This window comes from Rhincodon typus, chromosome 10 (assembly GCF_021869965.1).
Source record: "Rhincodon typus isolate 14 chromosome 10, sRhiTyp1.1, whole genome shotgun sequence".
NCBI classification, from domain to species: domain Eukaryota; kingdom Metazoa; phylum Chordata; class Chondrichthyes; order Orectolobiformes; family Rhincodontidae; genus Rhincodon; species Rhincodon typus.
In genome coordinates, this window is record NC_063341.1 from 26,286,204 (window position 1) to 26,302,222 (window position 16,019).

Below are 16,019 nucleotides of genomic sequence, written 5' to 3' on the forward strand. Positions count from 1 at the left end.
GTTTCTTGATCATTTTACCACTCTGTTGTCTCATCTTCTTAATTTTTACCTGTTTCCTGCTGGTGATCCTTTGCCTTGTGAAGAAATGAACACCAAGAGTTAAAGAATAGCAATTGTGCGTTCATAAAATTGATAGATTAATGATTGTGGGCCTGCGTATCACACAGAATTCAGAATTTGTGTTCCAGCATCACCTCACTTTAACAGAACTGTGCCTGAATCAAGCTGTTCTGGTCATCCTTGAGTGTGGTGTCTCCTTTGTTGGCTCTTTCTAGCTCCTTTTCTGGAGAGCAAAGCATTCAACACCTTTCTCTTGCTGCATGGCTACTCTCTCTGCTACTCTGTGTTGTACATGGTGCACAGAATCATTCTGAATATCTGGGCAGCTATATGGTTCTAAAGAGGGCCTTCCAATCTGACCAAGCAATTCATTTGCGTTTTCACCATCCTGATTGTCTACTCTGTTACAATTCTGGTGCACATTTTGACGTTGATTGTACCTTTCATGGGTATCAGTGTTTGGCCTTCTCACAGGAGTCTTCAGAAGCCCACCTGCGATGTAACATGTAGAATTTATAAATATGCAGTAAACGTTTTATTAACCAGCACCAATAGGACCAGGAGTATGCTGGTTCATCAAATATTGCAGTTGATCAAAAGGTCCACATAATCAATGCAAAAACTAAGAAATAGAAATGTAATGCAGGGTATACACATCACTTTATTTACAGCATAAACCACTTTAATAATGCAACTTTGCCTTAAATAAAATTTACCAGCAGAAAGCCTTCTCACTTGCAACCTCAACTGACAACTCAGACATCCTGGTAATTCAGTAAACGTTTGGTATTCAGGTATATAATTTTTGTTGATTTATTGAGTATGCCAGTTCATAAGGTGCCAATTAAAACAAAGTTTGCTATATGTTAATACCATTTCTTTCAGACATTGGATTTTGAACTAGTGGCATGGGGGTTTTAGTCTGTGTGTATGAAACGGTTTGATAATTAAATTGTCAGTATTTCTGGAGCCATGACTTTTTTTTGAAACCAGTATGCGGTTTAAAATTAGTTATGAATCATTTCATCCATACAGACAAAATTCAGACGTTATTATTTCAAACCCAAAACTAAATGATACTAAAACATATATAAATCAGCACCTTAGATCAGAATACAACTTAATAGTGAAATTTCTTGTTTAAGAGTCATGAGAAAACTTGAGCATGTCAATCTTTTTAAATGTACTTCTGCCAGACTTTATTTTGAAACCAATATGCGATATGCACCTTTGCTATGATAAAAGTGAGTTCAGTGGAATTTTAACTTGTTGACACAGTGGGAGAGCTGGAGGTGCCGGGCTGGATTTGGTTCAGGTAGCATGTGAAAAACTAGGAAGTCCACAATTACCTGCATGCTATTAACTTTTTAACTTTTTTATTTCAACCAGTTTGAATTTTAGCTCTGATAAGTTTACTATTTGGAAGTCAGTATGATTGACAGGTTCAGCTTCCAGTTGAGCAGGAAATAGGTTGGAGGAAGCTGCAAAAACAAGTAAGTTTGATTTCTGAGCTCCAGGAATGTGACATGGGAGCAATCAAACCTCGTGAAGGAATTAAAGGTTTAAAGTAAGGAGGTTTAATTCCAAAGGGGATGTTTGAACCAGGGTTTGATTCCTAAGCCCAGGAGTGGGACCAAACCCTGACTTTTCTTCTCCCTGAGGCTTTCTTCATTTCCCTGCAGATATTAGATTTTCTGATGCCTGGGGAACACTTCAATCATGTTTAAACCTGAAAAGTAGCTAATATCCAAGACTTTCAGCCACATGACTATATTTAAAATGTCATCCTATCCCCTAGGACTGTTCCTGGGAGGAGTTAACCGGTGTATTTTATTTCCAGTATAAAGTCTTGTGCTAGTGCTAAATTCAATGTAGCTAAACAGGATGTGTGTTTATTCTTAAGTCTGTTCTGTGGTCTTAACAGAGACGCAGATACAACGTAACTGAATATTAAGTACTATGTAATAAACTTACACAGCTTAACTAAACTGAGCCTCACTTCTGCTGAGGGCTTTGTCATGGTATCAATAATCTAAACCATACCAATAAGAAGAATTGGTGGCAGTGTATCTACTCTAGACACCTCAGCTGGTTTTAGTGGACACAACCCACAACGTATCCCACTACCTGGCTTCCTGACACTTTTGTTGTAATTGTTCACAGTTCCCTTGATTTGGAAATCGTTCCTTTAGATTGGACAATTGCACATTTGCGCTGGAAAAGTCAAAGGAGGAAACTAGGACAATTCAGAGCAATTAGTCTCGCATCAGAAAACTATAAGGGACTTTAATTAATGTAGGAGAAACTGAACAATGTCATGGTATCAACAGAGACTGATAATTTTCTGGCAACCAATATCAAAAACTGCATGACAAGATTTGATTTTTGACTTATACTGTAATAAACAAGCTAAAATCAACATAGAATAAAATGGTACTGAAAAGACAAGTGACATATCAAACTACAGAAATGATATTTCACCATTAACTAATTAATGCAACCAAAAATGCTTTACAACCTATTTGCATATTATGTCACCTGCTTAACCGAGATGTAACCTTTTAGATTAAGTCCCATTTTCCTCCCAGATTTTCAGCAAACGCTTCTCCCTGCAGACCAGAGGAAGTCTTCCAATGTCCTTTGAAAACTGTTTCACCTAATCTTCTAAATATGCCCAAATTAACTTTCAACAGTAAGGCCCTACCTGACAAATCCTCAGTCCTTAAATTGCCAGTCTGGCATTGTACTTGATGGCTAATACAAAACATTCTATTTCTTGGCTTTTCACAGCAAACTTGGTTTTCGGTTTCTACGTCTGGGCCTCTAAGCCTGACAGTCAGTGCCTAGAAAGTACAGTGTCAATATATGAAAACTGACACTTGATTTTCTATGGTTTGGCTTAGGTCTCTTTCTCTATGACAACCATATCACATGAGTCCATTTCTAGAAGAGATTTCATGAGATTTCACAATGGCCAATTTCAGGACATTCAGTAAATAATTGGAGACTGCTTAAAACATGACCATTTCATAAAGTCTTGCAACTGTAACAACACCTTGATATTTTACAGCTGATTACAAACAACCAGTGTGGGATTTGTAAAGAGTAGATTGTGTCTGATGAACCTGATTAAAGTGTTTGAGAAGGTGATTAAAGTAGTGGACAGGTAATGTCCATCAATTTGGTTTTGTGGTCTTCCGGGTATTTTCTAATCAACATGTTCAGGATGTGATGATACACTTCTGGGATTTGAACCAGGGCCCTATGACTCATTCACAACTGCCCTGAATACATGATCTCAATGATGACTTTGATGATAGGACACAAAGCCGCACATTCAATGACCCTAAGGTGGTGGCATGGTAAGCTATGTAGAAAGAAATAGAACGTTACAATGAGATATGAATTGATTACATGAATGGGTAAGAGAAGGGCAGATGGTTTTCCTTTCAGGGAAATGTGAGGTCATCCACTCTGGGTCTAAAGAACGATAGAGCAGAGTAATTTCAAAACAGCAATAAGCTAGAAACAGTAGATGTCCAAAAACTTGAATGTTCAGGTACACGGATCCTTAAACTATTGTGAACAGGTACAGAAAATGATCAAATTGGGTAAGAAATGCTTTATTTCTGAAATACAAGGAATCATAGTTCAGCTTTACAAAATCCTAATTAAGCTTAGAGTCATACGAATGGTTCTGGGCAACAAATCCTGAGAAGGAAAAACCTGGTCTTAGAGGAAGCTGCATATGCATTGTGATGAACATTCATAATATATTACTGCAATTTAGGATTTTTGGTTCCAAAGTGGAGAAAAAGGATTTTAGTTTTGAAAAGGACTTCATTATAGTATTTATAAGCAGTTGTGTGATTTTAGCCAAATGACTGGAAAGCCACCTGGGGAGATAATTGCTAAGTTGTTTGCTGACTTCATTGTATGATTTCCAGAGATAGAGAAGGGCTCAGACACAGGTTCATACAGAGTAGAGGTCCATAACAGATTACCGTAATGTTAAAGGTTTGGATGGCAAAGAATTTGTTAAACGTGTTCAAGAAAATTTTCTTTATCAATATGTGGATGCTCCTACTAGAAAAGGAGAAAAACTAGATTTTTTTTGGGCAACAAGGCAGGGCAGGTGACTGAAGTAAAAGTAATACTTTGTGTCTAGTGATCATAATTCTATTAGTTTCAAAATGGTTATGGAAAAGAATAAGCCTTCCATAAAAATTAAAGTGTTTAATTGGAGTAAGGCAAGTTTTAAACGTATGAGACAAGAACTTTCAAAAGTTGACTGGAGTATACTGTTCGCAGGTAAAGGGACGACTGACAATTGCGAGGTGTTCAAGAGTGTGCTGACAAGAGTTCAGAGGCATTATGTTCCTGTTAGAGTGAAGGGTAAGGCTGGTAAGATTAAGGAACAATGGATGAATAAAGATATTGAGGTTCTAGTCAAGAATAAAAGAGAATCTTATTTTAGATATAGACAACTTGGTTCAATTGAATCTCTTAATCAATACAAAGAGTGTAGGGGCATTCTTAAGAAAGAAATCGGGAAGGCAAAGAGGGATGAGAGATAGCATTGGCTGATAAAGGTAATCCAAAGAGATTCTGCAAATACATTAAGAGCAAGAGGGTAACTAGAGAGAGGGTAAGACTCTTGAAATATCAAGGAGGTTGTCTTTGTGTTGAACCCCAGGAGATGGGAGACATACTAAATGAGTATTTTGCATCAGATTTTACTGTGGAGAAAGAAATGGAGTCTAGAGAATGCAGAGAAATAAATTTTGATGTTTTAGAAACAGTTAACATTACAGCAGAGGAAGTTTGGGAAGTCTGAGAGAATATAAAGGTGGATAAACCTCCAGGACCTGAATGTTGTGGGAAGTAAGGGAAGAAATTGTGAGACGCCTTGCAAAAATATTTGCATCATCTATAACTACGAGTGAGGTGCCTGATGGCTGGAAGGTGGCTAACGTTGTATTTTTGTTTAAGAAAGGCTGTAAAGAGAAACCGGGGAACTGTAGACCTGTGAGTCTGACTTCGGTTGTGGGTAACTTGTTGGAGTTGATTATAAAAGATAGGATTTATGGACATTTAGAGAGGCAAAAATTGATTAGGGATAGTCAGCATGGTTTTGTGTGACTAAAATCGTGTCTTACAAACTTGATTGAGTTTTTTGAGAAAGTTATCAAAAGGATTGATGAGGGCAGAGAAGTAGAGAGCGTTTACTTGGACTTTAGTAAAGTCTTTGACAAGATTCCGCATGGTAGACTAATTAGTAAAGCTGGGTAACATGGGCTTCAGAGTGAGCTTGCCAATCGGATACATAATTGGCTTAATGGCAGGAGACAGAGAGTAATGGAGAAGGGTAGTTTTTCGGACTGGAGGCCTGTGAACAGTGGTGTTCCACATGGATCAGTTCTGGGTCCTCATTTGTTTGTCATTTATATAAATGATTTGGATGAGAAAAGAGATTTGCACAGTTAGTAAGTGTGAACGACACCAAAACTGGTGGCATAGTAGACAATGAAGAAGGTGTACTAAGATTACAAAGGGATCTTGATCAAATGGTTCAATGGGCTGAAAAATGGCAGATGCATTTCAATCTGGATAAATGCAATGTATTGCATCTGTTCTTGAACAGATGGACCTAGGGGTGCAGGTACATAATTCTTTGAAATTTCCTTCACATATGGATGGGGTGATTAAAAAGGTGTTTGGCACACTTGCCTCCATTGCTCAGTCCTTTGAGTATAGGAGTTGGGAAGTCATGCTAAGGTTGTGCAGGACATTGGTGAGGCCTCTTCTGTGTCCAGTTCTAGTTGCCCAGTTATTGGAAGGATATTATCAAGCTGGAGATGGTTCAGAAGAGATTTACTAGGATGGTGCTAGGTATGGAAGGTTTGAGTTATGAAGAAAGGCTGGATAGGCTACAACTTTTTCATTGGAGTGTAGGAGGTTGAGAGGTAACCTTGTAGATGTTTATAAAATAATGAGGGGTATAGATAGAGTTAATGGCAGTTGTCTTTTCCCTAGGTTGGGGTATTTCATGAGTGGGGGCACATTTTTAAAGTTAAAGCAGAAAGATTTAGAAATGACGAGGGGGAAATGTTTTACACAGCGGGTAGTTTGCGTCTGGAATGAACTTCCTGAGGAAGTGGCGGATAAGGACACAGATACATTGTTTAAAAGACATTTGGATAAGTACATGAATAGGAAAAGCTTGGAGGATATGGGCCAGGAGCAAGCAGGCGGGACTAGTTTAGTTTGGGATTATGTACGTTATGGACTGGATGAAATGAAGGGTCTATTTCCATGCTGTATGGCCGTATGACTCTATAATAACAGAGTTGCTGTTATTTTTGATCATCAAGCAGTCAAACTGGGGAGATGTCCTGACAAAAAGACTTAAAAGCACAAGCCTGTGGATGTTCAGCGTGGAAGATGTCTTTGCATTTAAGGTACCTTTAAAAATATATAATGAGTGGAGTCAACAATTTGTTATAAGGGACTCAAGGAGAGATATCATTTGAAGGAAATAACATTCAATGAATCTGCGGCAATTTGCCAAGAGAAAACAATTACAGCCTTGTCAACTGAGCAAGAAGCTTTAGCATAGGAATAGGGTTGAACTGAGGTTTAACTCTGAACTGAGGTTTGAGTGTCTGTGAGGATATTGCTGGGATAAAAGGAATGAACCTTCCTTTCTGGTGTTTGTATTGAGATTGCTTCAGTAGTTATTGTTTAGTGTAATAAAGTTTGTGATTCTCATTTGTAAAATAAACTTTTATTTTTTTTGTTAAAAGTACATTGGTAGTCTCCTGTAAATATGTTCAGTGACTGACTTCCATGGTAAATGAAAAGTAAAACTTATGGTCTATCATGTTGGCTCCTCTCTGGGACCAGCCTAGTGTTGCCATCAACTATGCTACCGGCAGTACTGTGGGTAGGGGTGCCTTTCTCATTTAGACAACAGACCTAGTGGCAGCCACTGGTTAAAATACCATGCCAAGGTCCCACTGTCCGCAGACAGCTGATAGGGGAACCTGATAAGAGTGGAGCTTTGAATGGACTTTACTTAGTTCATCTAGTGCCATTTTGAGGCTAATAGTAAGTTCAAAGATTTTTTAAGTGCAAACAGCTGCAGTGTGGATTGAATCATGTTGTCATTGAAGTAGTGCAGGGGATAGTAAGCATTTATTACTGACACTGTACTCATTTCATTGTTAGATTGAAGCCCAAAATCAGGCTGTGATTGTTGAAGACATCCATTGAAGCAAACCAATAGCTGAAACTTCTTTAATGTTGTTGATTCTGAGCCTTTCTCTGTTAAAGCAGGTTCCCAGGGCTCACACTTGTGTCAGAGTCAGAAATATTGCTATCTGTCCCATATCTAAGATGACGGATTTCTATTGAATGATTACTTTCAGTGAGCAATCATATCCAAATTCATTTCTATGCTCTAAATTAATATTCACATATGTTTATCATCTGCATATTTTATGCTTCCTGTGCCAAACCATAATCATGCAGTCCTATCCACATCTGCTATTCCTTCATCCATCTGCCTAGTCACCAAAGCAGCTGGCTGAACTAGTTACTTCCACAATGCCAGAATCTAAGACAAACTGAATGAAACTAGCAGGACACTTGAACAAATTCCTGTGGACACACTGCTTGATGAATATTCACACTTTTTATATATTTATTATTTTATGACCAATTGTCCTCTCTCATTTCAAATATCACATTGCGTCCAAATGGTGGTGTCCTCACTTTGGAGTTAGAAAAGTACAGGTTTGCGTTTCACAACAAAATTCAACTTCATAATTAGGTTAACATGTCAGTGCAGTAGGGAACAGCATTGTTAAGAGTTATTATCATTCAAATGGGACTTTAAATAAATTGGCAACTATAAGTTTAGGCTGACATTGTAGGTTACAGGCTCAATTCAAAGGACTCAATGTTTAGATCAACAATCCTCCTTGAACAAATAATATATCATTAACAGAACATCCGCTGATGCTGTAAATCAGAAACAAAAACAGAAATTGCTGGAAAAGCTCAGCAGGTGTGGCAGCATCTGTGGAGAGAAATCAGAGTTAACGTTTTGGGTCTGGTAGCCTTCCTCAGAACAGAGGAGCTCTTCCTGCAATTTCTGTTTCTGTTTCTGATTTCCAGCATCAGCAGGTCTTTTGGTTTTATTTTGCAGGGATGTACTGGGTTAGGTTCCAAGGCAGGGTTGTCAGGTTATGTGTACTAAGTTGGGTGTCAGTTTACTAGTTACCCAGGAGTTAGACTAGGACTTTAATTGTTATACATTTCCTGGGTAACTATTAAGAGCACTGGAAACCTCATAGTTCCCTGATTTAAAGGATACTTTCAGAGGATTCCAGGCACAGGGGAATTGCACATTGGATTCTTCGATTTCCTAGTTAATTCCTTTGAAGTCTGCTTTATCAGGGACTCTCTATGGTCCAAACATAGAAATCTCATCTCTGCTGCCGAAACAACTGTCTGGCAATTGGAAAATCAGAGCCACTGTCATTTGGAAATGGGTTCTGACTTAGAACCATGGCTTTAGGTTTGCTCTGAATTTCTATTGTGTAAATTAAGATAATGCTATTATCAGACTTTTGAATGGACCTCTTTAATGTTAATGTTGATCTCTCTCTGCACCTTTTCAGCAACTGTAACATTGTATCCTGCATTCTGTTCTGTTACCCTGATGGACATGTACAGTACGATGTGCCTGTAAAGCATGTAAGATAACATTTTCACCGTAAGTCAGTACATGTGACAGTAATAAATCAAATCAAGAGGGGAGACATAGTCTTGGTTCCACTTTTGTGTTTATTTAGTGATCAGTGTTGTCTGGAAACTTGTTTATATGCATTAAATGATGCTTTAAAAACTCTTGAGGTGAATATTTCATTGAAAATGAAATTGGGTGGTTGCCTAGCAACAAAGTGGCCTACAGCACAGGGATGTAGAGGGAGAAACAAGTTTCCTTTCAGAAAGAGAAACAGAATAATCCAGAAGATCAGGAATAGTCTAGGTTTCTTTCTGGATAGCAGGTCATGCAGAGAGGAAATGCCTGTAAAATCAGCAGTGCAGTTTCGCAGTCCCCAAACCTGTAAGGGCAGAAGAAAATAAATCCCAAGTGGCTTAAAAGTTAGTATGAGAAAAGCTCCAGAAACAGAAGGCTTCTGAGTGTAAAAGCTCCTGCAAGAATGAAAAATGCATGAGTTTAAGAAACACGTGTTAAGGAGTAAGTGAGGTGCATTAGCAATTTGTTTCAGGGTCTCATGAGGAGACATTAACTAAATAACACAGCATTAAGTGAATGCAGAAGTTTGCTAGAAAGGCTAGAAAGAAACCAGGTACAGCTGTGCCGATCAAACAAGGAAATTTAAAATGGAAACAAGGTCATCCGTCACTGTAATTTTAGTATCTGTGAAGTTGGTATTGAGGGAAGAAGGATTGAATCTTTATTTCTGACACTTGTAATAAGGCCATTGCAAATAACTCTTATATAGTAAACAGTTTTCTTTTCTTCCTTTAGTGCAATAAATTTTGATATTCTTTTGTTAAAAGTACATTGACAGCATCATGTGAATATATTCAGTAACTGACTACTTGCAAAATAAATTTAAAACACACAGTCTGTCAAGATTGTGATCTTGTCCAGTATTACCATCAGCTGCAATCAAGACAGCTTACATAAGGAACAGTTCCTAGCCATGATTCAGCTGGTACTTATTGATCAAAATGGATAGAATTTTCAGTTTTATTGTAACATGTGTACATCCACTCCACATACATTAGTAATGTGTTACCAATGAATACAAGACAACATAATAGGTTACTTGAGGTTAATGAAATAGTTGTCCACATTACATATCTGAATAATGTGATATTTCTTATCTTCCATTTTACTTCTTCCAGTACTACTTGCCACTGTCCTCTTTAAATATATTTGTTAAAGATTTTGTGTAAGTGATATATGATAACGCTTAGCCTGGAATGCTTAACGCTATTTTGTTTCAGGAGCAATTCTATTTCAGCATGTAATATAGCTTCAGTTATCTCTTAATGAAACATACTCTTATTATAGCAATCAGCTTAAAGGTTTAAAATGTGATAAAAATAAATCAATGTTCATAGCCAAGCACTTTGTACCAAGGTCTTTCTATTTTAAACTCATGTTGACTGGGTTTCCACATCTTAGGAGACATGATTGCTGAGAAGAAGTGAGAAAGGCCAAATCCATGAGAGAAATCCCTTTATAACACTGCTTGTGGGCCGGGAGAAGGAGCAGTGTGCTCTCCAGCCTGACAAACTAGTCTGAATATCCATACTATTGTCTGTAAGCAAGGAATTTGCCAATCAGATCCTTTTGATCACTAACTGCTTTCTTGATTCCGTGGGTTTATTGAACCTTTCAACAATCTGGAACTCCTGTGATTGGAAGATTTTTTCATTGTACTTAATTTTCCTCAACAATCTGATCCTCACCACTAGACCTTTCCGATCTCCTTAACTACAACCTTGTGGAAAAAGTCTCGTGCCAGCCAGGTTCTTCAATCAGCCAGAAGAAAAATATTTAAAGGTTGCAAGTTTGCTGTTCCCACTTTGGTAAACCCCATCCCATTTTCTACATGGAACTCACCTTCAGGTTCAAATTAGGCCACCATTCTCAATTCAATCTTTATCCCGTTAGCTAATAACAACCATTAGGCCCAATTCCCATGCTTTAATCATTCACTTTTCAAGTCAGAATGCCAAATAACAATATTTGGTAATGACCAATAGAGTCACTATTTTACAGCAAGTAATTTTATTAGCAATTTTTAAGAAATAATTTGAAAGTTTATGATACACAAAACAGAATATTTGATTCTTGACTATTAAATTCATTACATCATTTTAAATACCAATAGTTTTAAACCTGCTAAAGCCAGTGAGAAATTTCATTTGAACACTAAGATAATACACTGAAATAGGAACGTTTGAAAATTAATTATATGTTAAAAAAGTAAAGTTACAGATAAGGGGTCACTTAATGGCTAGTGCATATCTTCTCACTAAGACATCGAGATGGCAATTTGCAAATGACCTGATAGGTCACCACATTGAAGCAATGGACTTGCTGTAGAATGGGCTGATATCCCGAGGAGATCAAGGTTGTGGTTTGTGGTTGGATTGGGCTCTCCATCAAACAGTAGAAAAGAAAATACCATTCATTGTAATAACCAGCTGTTTTAATTCAATTATAGTTCACAATTCCAGTGCACAGCACTCTCAGTCATGCAACATAAATGCCATTTCAGCCATTTTTGTCAATATTTTTGGACAAAGATAATTATTTTGTTCCCTGCCCAACAATTTCAATTATATGTCCTTCATAAAAGTTGCCACATTATTAGACTACCTACTAAAGACTTAAACAAGGTTCAAGAGAATAAACTTCATTCTAAAACGGCCTGTGGGACGATGCATTTGTGTGTCCATAACATGATGGGAGCAGTAGTGAAACTCCTACAGCAAATTGTTAAATGGAAATTGTCAAATTGGGAGCCAAGGTTCAGTATCTTTGAAACACAGCACAGCAATACAGCCTATTCTGATATTGCAACATACTGCAGTAAAGTTTTGGATAAAGAATGTGATTCATCCTATCTTAGTTCAAAAGAAAACAATATGGGCTGTCTCACTCAGAGTTCTTTTTACCAATGACCTCCTTTCAAAATGTGTTCAATTCAGCATTTGTGAAACATTCAGAAGATGACCATCAATAACTGTAGTAATATATCCTAATGTGTTCTGCCCTTTTACCTGTAGCACACATTGCACAAAGGTAACAGGCAAGTGATAATAGTATGCAACTATTGTGCTCACACACATGCCATCCAGAATCAAACCCAAAGAAATGGTTAGCTTTTAGTCAATGTGTACTATACCTGTACTATACACACCCTTTCAGTGTAGGAGTGACACTAGCACACCTGTACCAGGGAAGTTTCATTGAATAATCTATTGGATGCTCATTTTCTCAGTAATTTACACCTACATATGCTTTAACCACATCAATACATTGTGGGGAATATCACAAATGTCAGTTGCACAATTGAAAATGTTTAAACTTCTAATTCAGATGTGATTTTTATTCTAGCTTTAAAAAAGTGATAATAAATGCATACACTGACCATTGAATGACCACTAGAGCTGGGGGTTGGAGGTGCAAGAGGGTTTCTCTCATGAGTGGCTACTGCAAATTTGAGTCGGTTAGTTAATATGTGGAAGTGCCTTGATCAATTTCTGAGAACGTGTTTGGCTGTGTGCTGTAGGCGAACAAAGATTAATCACAGGCCAGGATGTTGCAGCAGCTTATCTGAATTGTGGCTTCATCATCTGACTAAACTAACTTCATTGTGCATCATTTCCTAATGGAACAAATTTTGCAGCCCACAGCAGCATTGGTTAACACCACTAATCATTTACTTCAGTTCACGAAGAAGAATTCTAACTTCCTGATTAGAATCTCAGGCATATATAAAAAAAAGCAATTATAAAAACAGGAGTTTGCTTTCTGACACAGTACAAGTTAGAAACAGAAACAAATTTCAAGCAATTGGGAAGGAACTATGAGAAGTGAGGATATGGTACTTAGATTTTGGACTTGTGTTAGAAAGAAAGACACAGCCCAAGAATGACAATGGTTCAATAAACTAACATAAATTTCACTGGGATTACTGGAAATGCAGGATTTCAAGTTGAGATATTAGAGTTTGTTCCTTAAAGTAACTATGCAATTCATGATATGCATCTCAGCCAATTGGGCTGCAACAGATAGACCATGTTGTCATACAAGTTATTTTCATAAAAATAACAACTAGCTGGAGAACCCGGAAAGCATGCACTTAGATCATTTACAGCTCTGAAACTGACAACACACCTCACTTCTAATTTTTACTATTCTTGGATGACAATAAAATGAAAACACCGGGAAAGTGATATAGAATTTTTCATGACATCTGCCTAGTATCTGTGCATAGACACGAGCGTGCAACATTACAGGTTAAACTACTAGTGGCTGGACACTGGACAACAATGAACAGAGATCAGTCACATATGGTACATTAAGGGATATGTCTGACAGCTCTGTGCAATCTTAACAGAAACAGCAGGTATTTTTGACAGGAATCTTTGCCAATTGCAAATAAACAAAGCAAATACGGAAATGAGTGAATGAAAGAGGGCCAGTGAAACCAAATTAGTTGACATGGAGCTTTGTCATCTGATTGGATCTGAAGAGTTTAATAGTCAGAATTTTTGTAAAAAATCCATTGTTTAAAGATACTTTCTCTTCTGTTAGGTCGAGATATTGCTGAGGTAAAACAATGATACATGCCACAATCAGGATTAGCTTTGTTTCCAACATGAAGTCTAATTAAGTTGGAGAGAACTATAGTATTCATTTGATGTTCTGCTTTTTGGCTGTGGGGTCCTATAGGCATACATTTGGCTGCTTTGAAGCTATGCGTGATTGGTGGTTATAGAAGTGGACCACTGAGGGGAGAGGAACTAACCCTTCAGATTGAGCCGAAGAGCAGTTTGACAAGAGACCACATATCTTTCTTCCCTTTGTATTTTGTTTCTTTTTGTAAAGTGTTGTAAGGATCAATCATCAGTCTTCCAAGTTAGACCTACTCTAAGTGAAAATAAGGCTGAACCAATACTCAAAAATTTTACACTCAAATGAAATCAATTCAATATTATTCAGATTAAGGATAATTAAAACATTTCCTGAAGTTACAGAGCATAAGCATGAAAAAGAAAAACAAAATTGCTTTTGCATATCCTCTGTGAGGAAGTTTATAGGACTTTGAGAACAATGTTAACAGACAAATACAAGTGTTCTCAGGTTGTACAGAATGGTGATAACATATCAACTAAGCCAGCAATTGAAAATAAGAATCTTTTTTAAAATTAGTCAGTGTGGTCTATAAAAATGGATGAAAGTCAAATCCTGGGAGCAAAATGGTACTCTCAATGTAACTGAAGTATTATAAGAAAACATTATATCAATTTGAATTATTTAGTCATCTTAGGGAGCAGAGATGGAAGAAGTTTGAAGTTGAGTTCCAATAATCTTAAAATGAAGCCAATACTATCAAGGAATATCATCTGCTATAAAGGAATTAGGCCTCTCCACTTCAACACTTGACTATTGATGATCAATCATTTGCTATCAATTAAATTGGCAGATTGCTGATATGAGTATCATGCTGTTCTCGAAATTTCTTGAAGGCTTTTGTGGATACAATAACAACATGTTTACTTAAACAATTCTGCTCAATGATGCCGTATATTACACTAGAGAACAAAGTCTGATTTATGCACACAATTTGATCATACTATTGTGCTTTTTACTGCTGCATAGAAATAACTTGTCACAGTGTGATTGTAAACAGACTGATGCTAAATTCCATTCTGATTCTATTTCAAGCTGTTTTGTGAAATTGCTGATGAATCCCAAGCAATAAAAGTTGCTTTATTTATAAATATTGAAGTTCTACTCATTTTTCCTTTTATTTCAGTAAGCTACTGTGATGTAATTGGAGGAAAGATGACCAAATGTGATGGTCGATCTCCAAACAGATCTTTCATGCAAATTTATTTTTCCCAGCTATATCAAGACATTGATGACTACTTTAGACGCTATGCATTTTGTGAAATGTCAAGAATACCTGCAATATCATCAAATTCTTACTTTGTTCCTGTAGAGAAACAGTTGACTTTTTGAGCTTATCACATTTATTAAACACAGAGGCTTTGAAGCAATTCTTTGAACTAAGCATGCTACTAACTGCAAATTCTGAATCACTCACCCAGAAAGGGTAAGTGACCTGGTTGTATCAAAGTTGCAAGCAGCACAGACAGATTAGGAATTTCCTATGAAGAAACGTACATGATTCTATCTCTAATAAAAAAAATTGGAAATAGTTATACTGACGCTTGGTATTCTGCGATAATAGGAAGGTCAGCATAAGTGTCAGTTAGAGGGCAGCACAGAGAAAGAGACACAAGTGGACAGCGGAAAGTTCTGTGCAGTTCATACGGTGCATTCTGTCAGTAGAGCTTCTACTCTTATCATACAGTGGGAATAGCAGACAACAGAAGCTCTGTATATATAAGCAGTAGAGCAGTAGTACAGTTTTACTGAGAGGGAAACTGTAAGCTGTTCTTTCTGGTCCTTTCTGGAGAGTTTTATCCAGACGTCTTGATGTAGAGCTGATTTTGCAGGATGTAATCAATAACGGGCTGATTCAAATATTCCACCACGTGGCCATCACCATGCTGTAAAGCCAATCTGTCAAGATGCAAAGTGAAATGTTTGATCTTCATACACCAGTGCAGCAAAATTATTTTGTTGTTTAATCTGTTCACCTACTTGAAATTTCTTTGCTGTCTTTCATGAATCTGGAAGTAGGAATAAAATGGAATGGAGACCAAATCCCCCTCAGCTATTTATTTGCTTTCTTTTCCATTGTAAGGATGTGACCTCCAGACAGTCAGAAGTGATTGAACTATAAATTCATATTATCCTAAAATCCACCACTAATACCGCACAGTGATGTGCAGAAAGATATTGTCTCTGTCTGCCCAAACTCCTTTCCAACTGGAAGCAAAAGGCTTTATGATTTCCCCCATGTTTGGATACTAGATAGATTGCAACTGAAGACTACTTTGTGTGACCACTCTGTACTTCCAGGTTCAGTTGTGTTAGCAAGTATCTAGTTCACCTATAAACAGGTGGAGTGGGGGAAGCTACCCACTACTGGCCTAAGAAGAATAGATCCTTTATTCATCCATGGGATGAGGGCATCACTGGCTAGGCAGAATTTATTGCCCATCCCTAATTGCCCAGAGGGCAGTTAAAAGTCAACCATGGC

The 16,019-nt window shown here is 37.3% G+C and overlaps 1 protein-coding gene across 2 annotated transcripts in view; it reads right to left on the reverse strand.

The window, feature by feature from the left end:
• Window positions 1-11,306: 11,306 nt before the first annotated feature.
• nmnat2 (nicotinamide nucleotide adenylyltransferase 2) overlaps window positions 11,307-16,019 on the reverse strand; it is a 215,306-nt gene continuing 210,593 nt past the window's right edge. For both annotated transcript variants that reach the window (XM_020510411.2, XM_048602410.1), the window contains one exon: window positions 11,307-15,436. In XM_020510411.2, coding sequence (XP_020366000.1) covers window positions 15,334-15,436 — 103 coding nt within the window. In that variant the 3' untranslated portion in view covers window positions 11,307-15,333. The remainder of the gene's footprint in view (window positions 15,437-16,019) is intronic.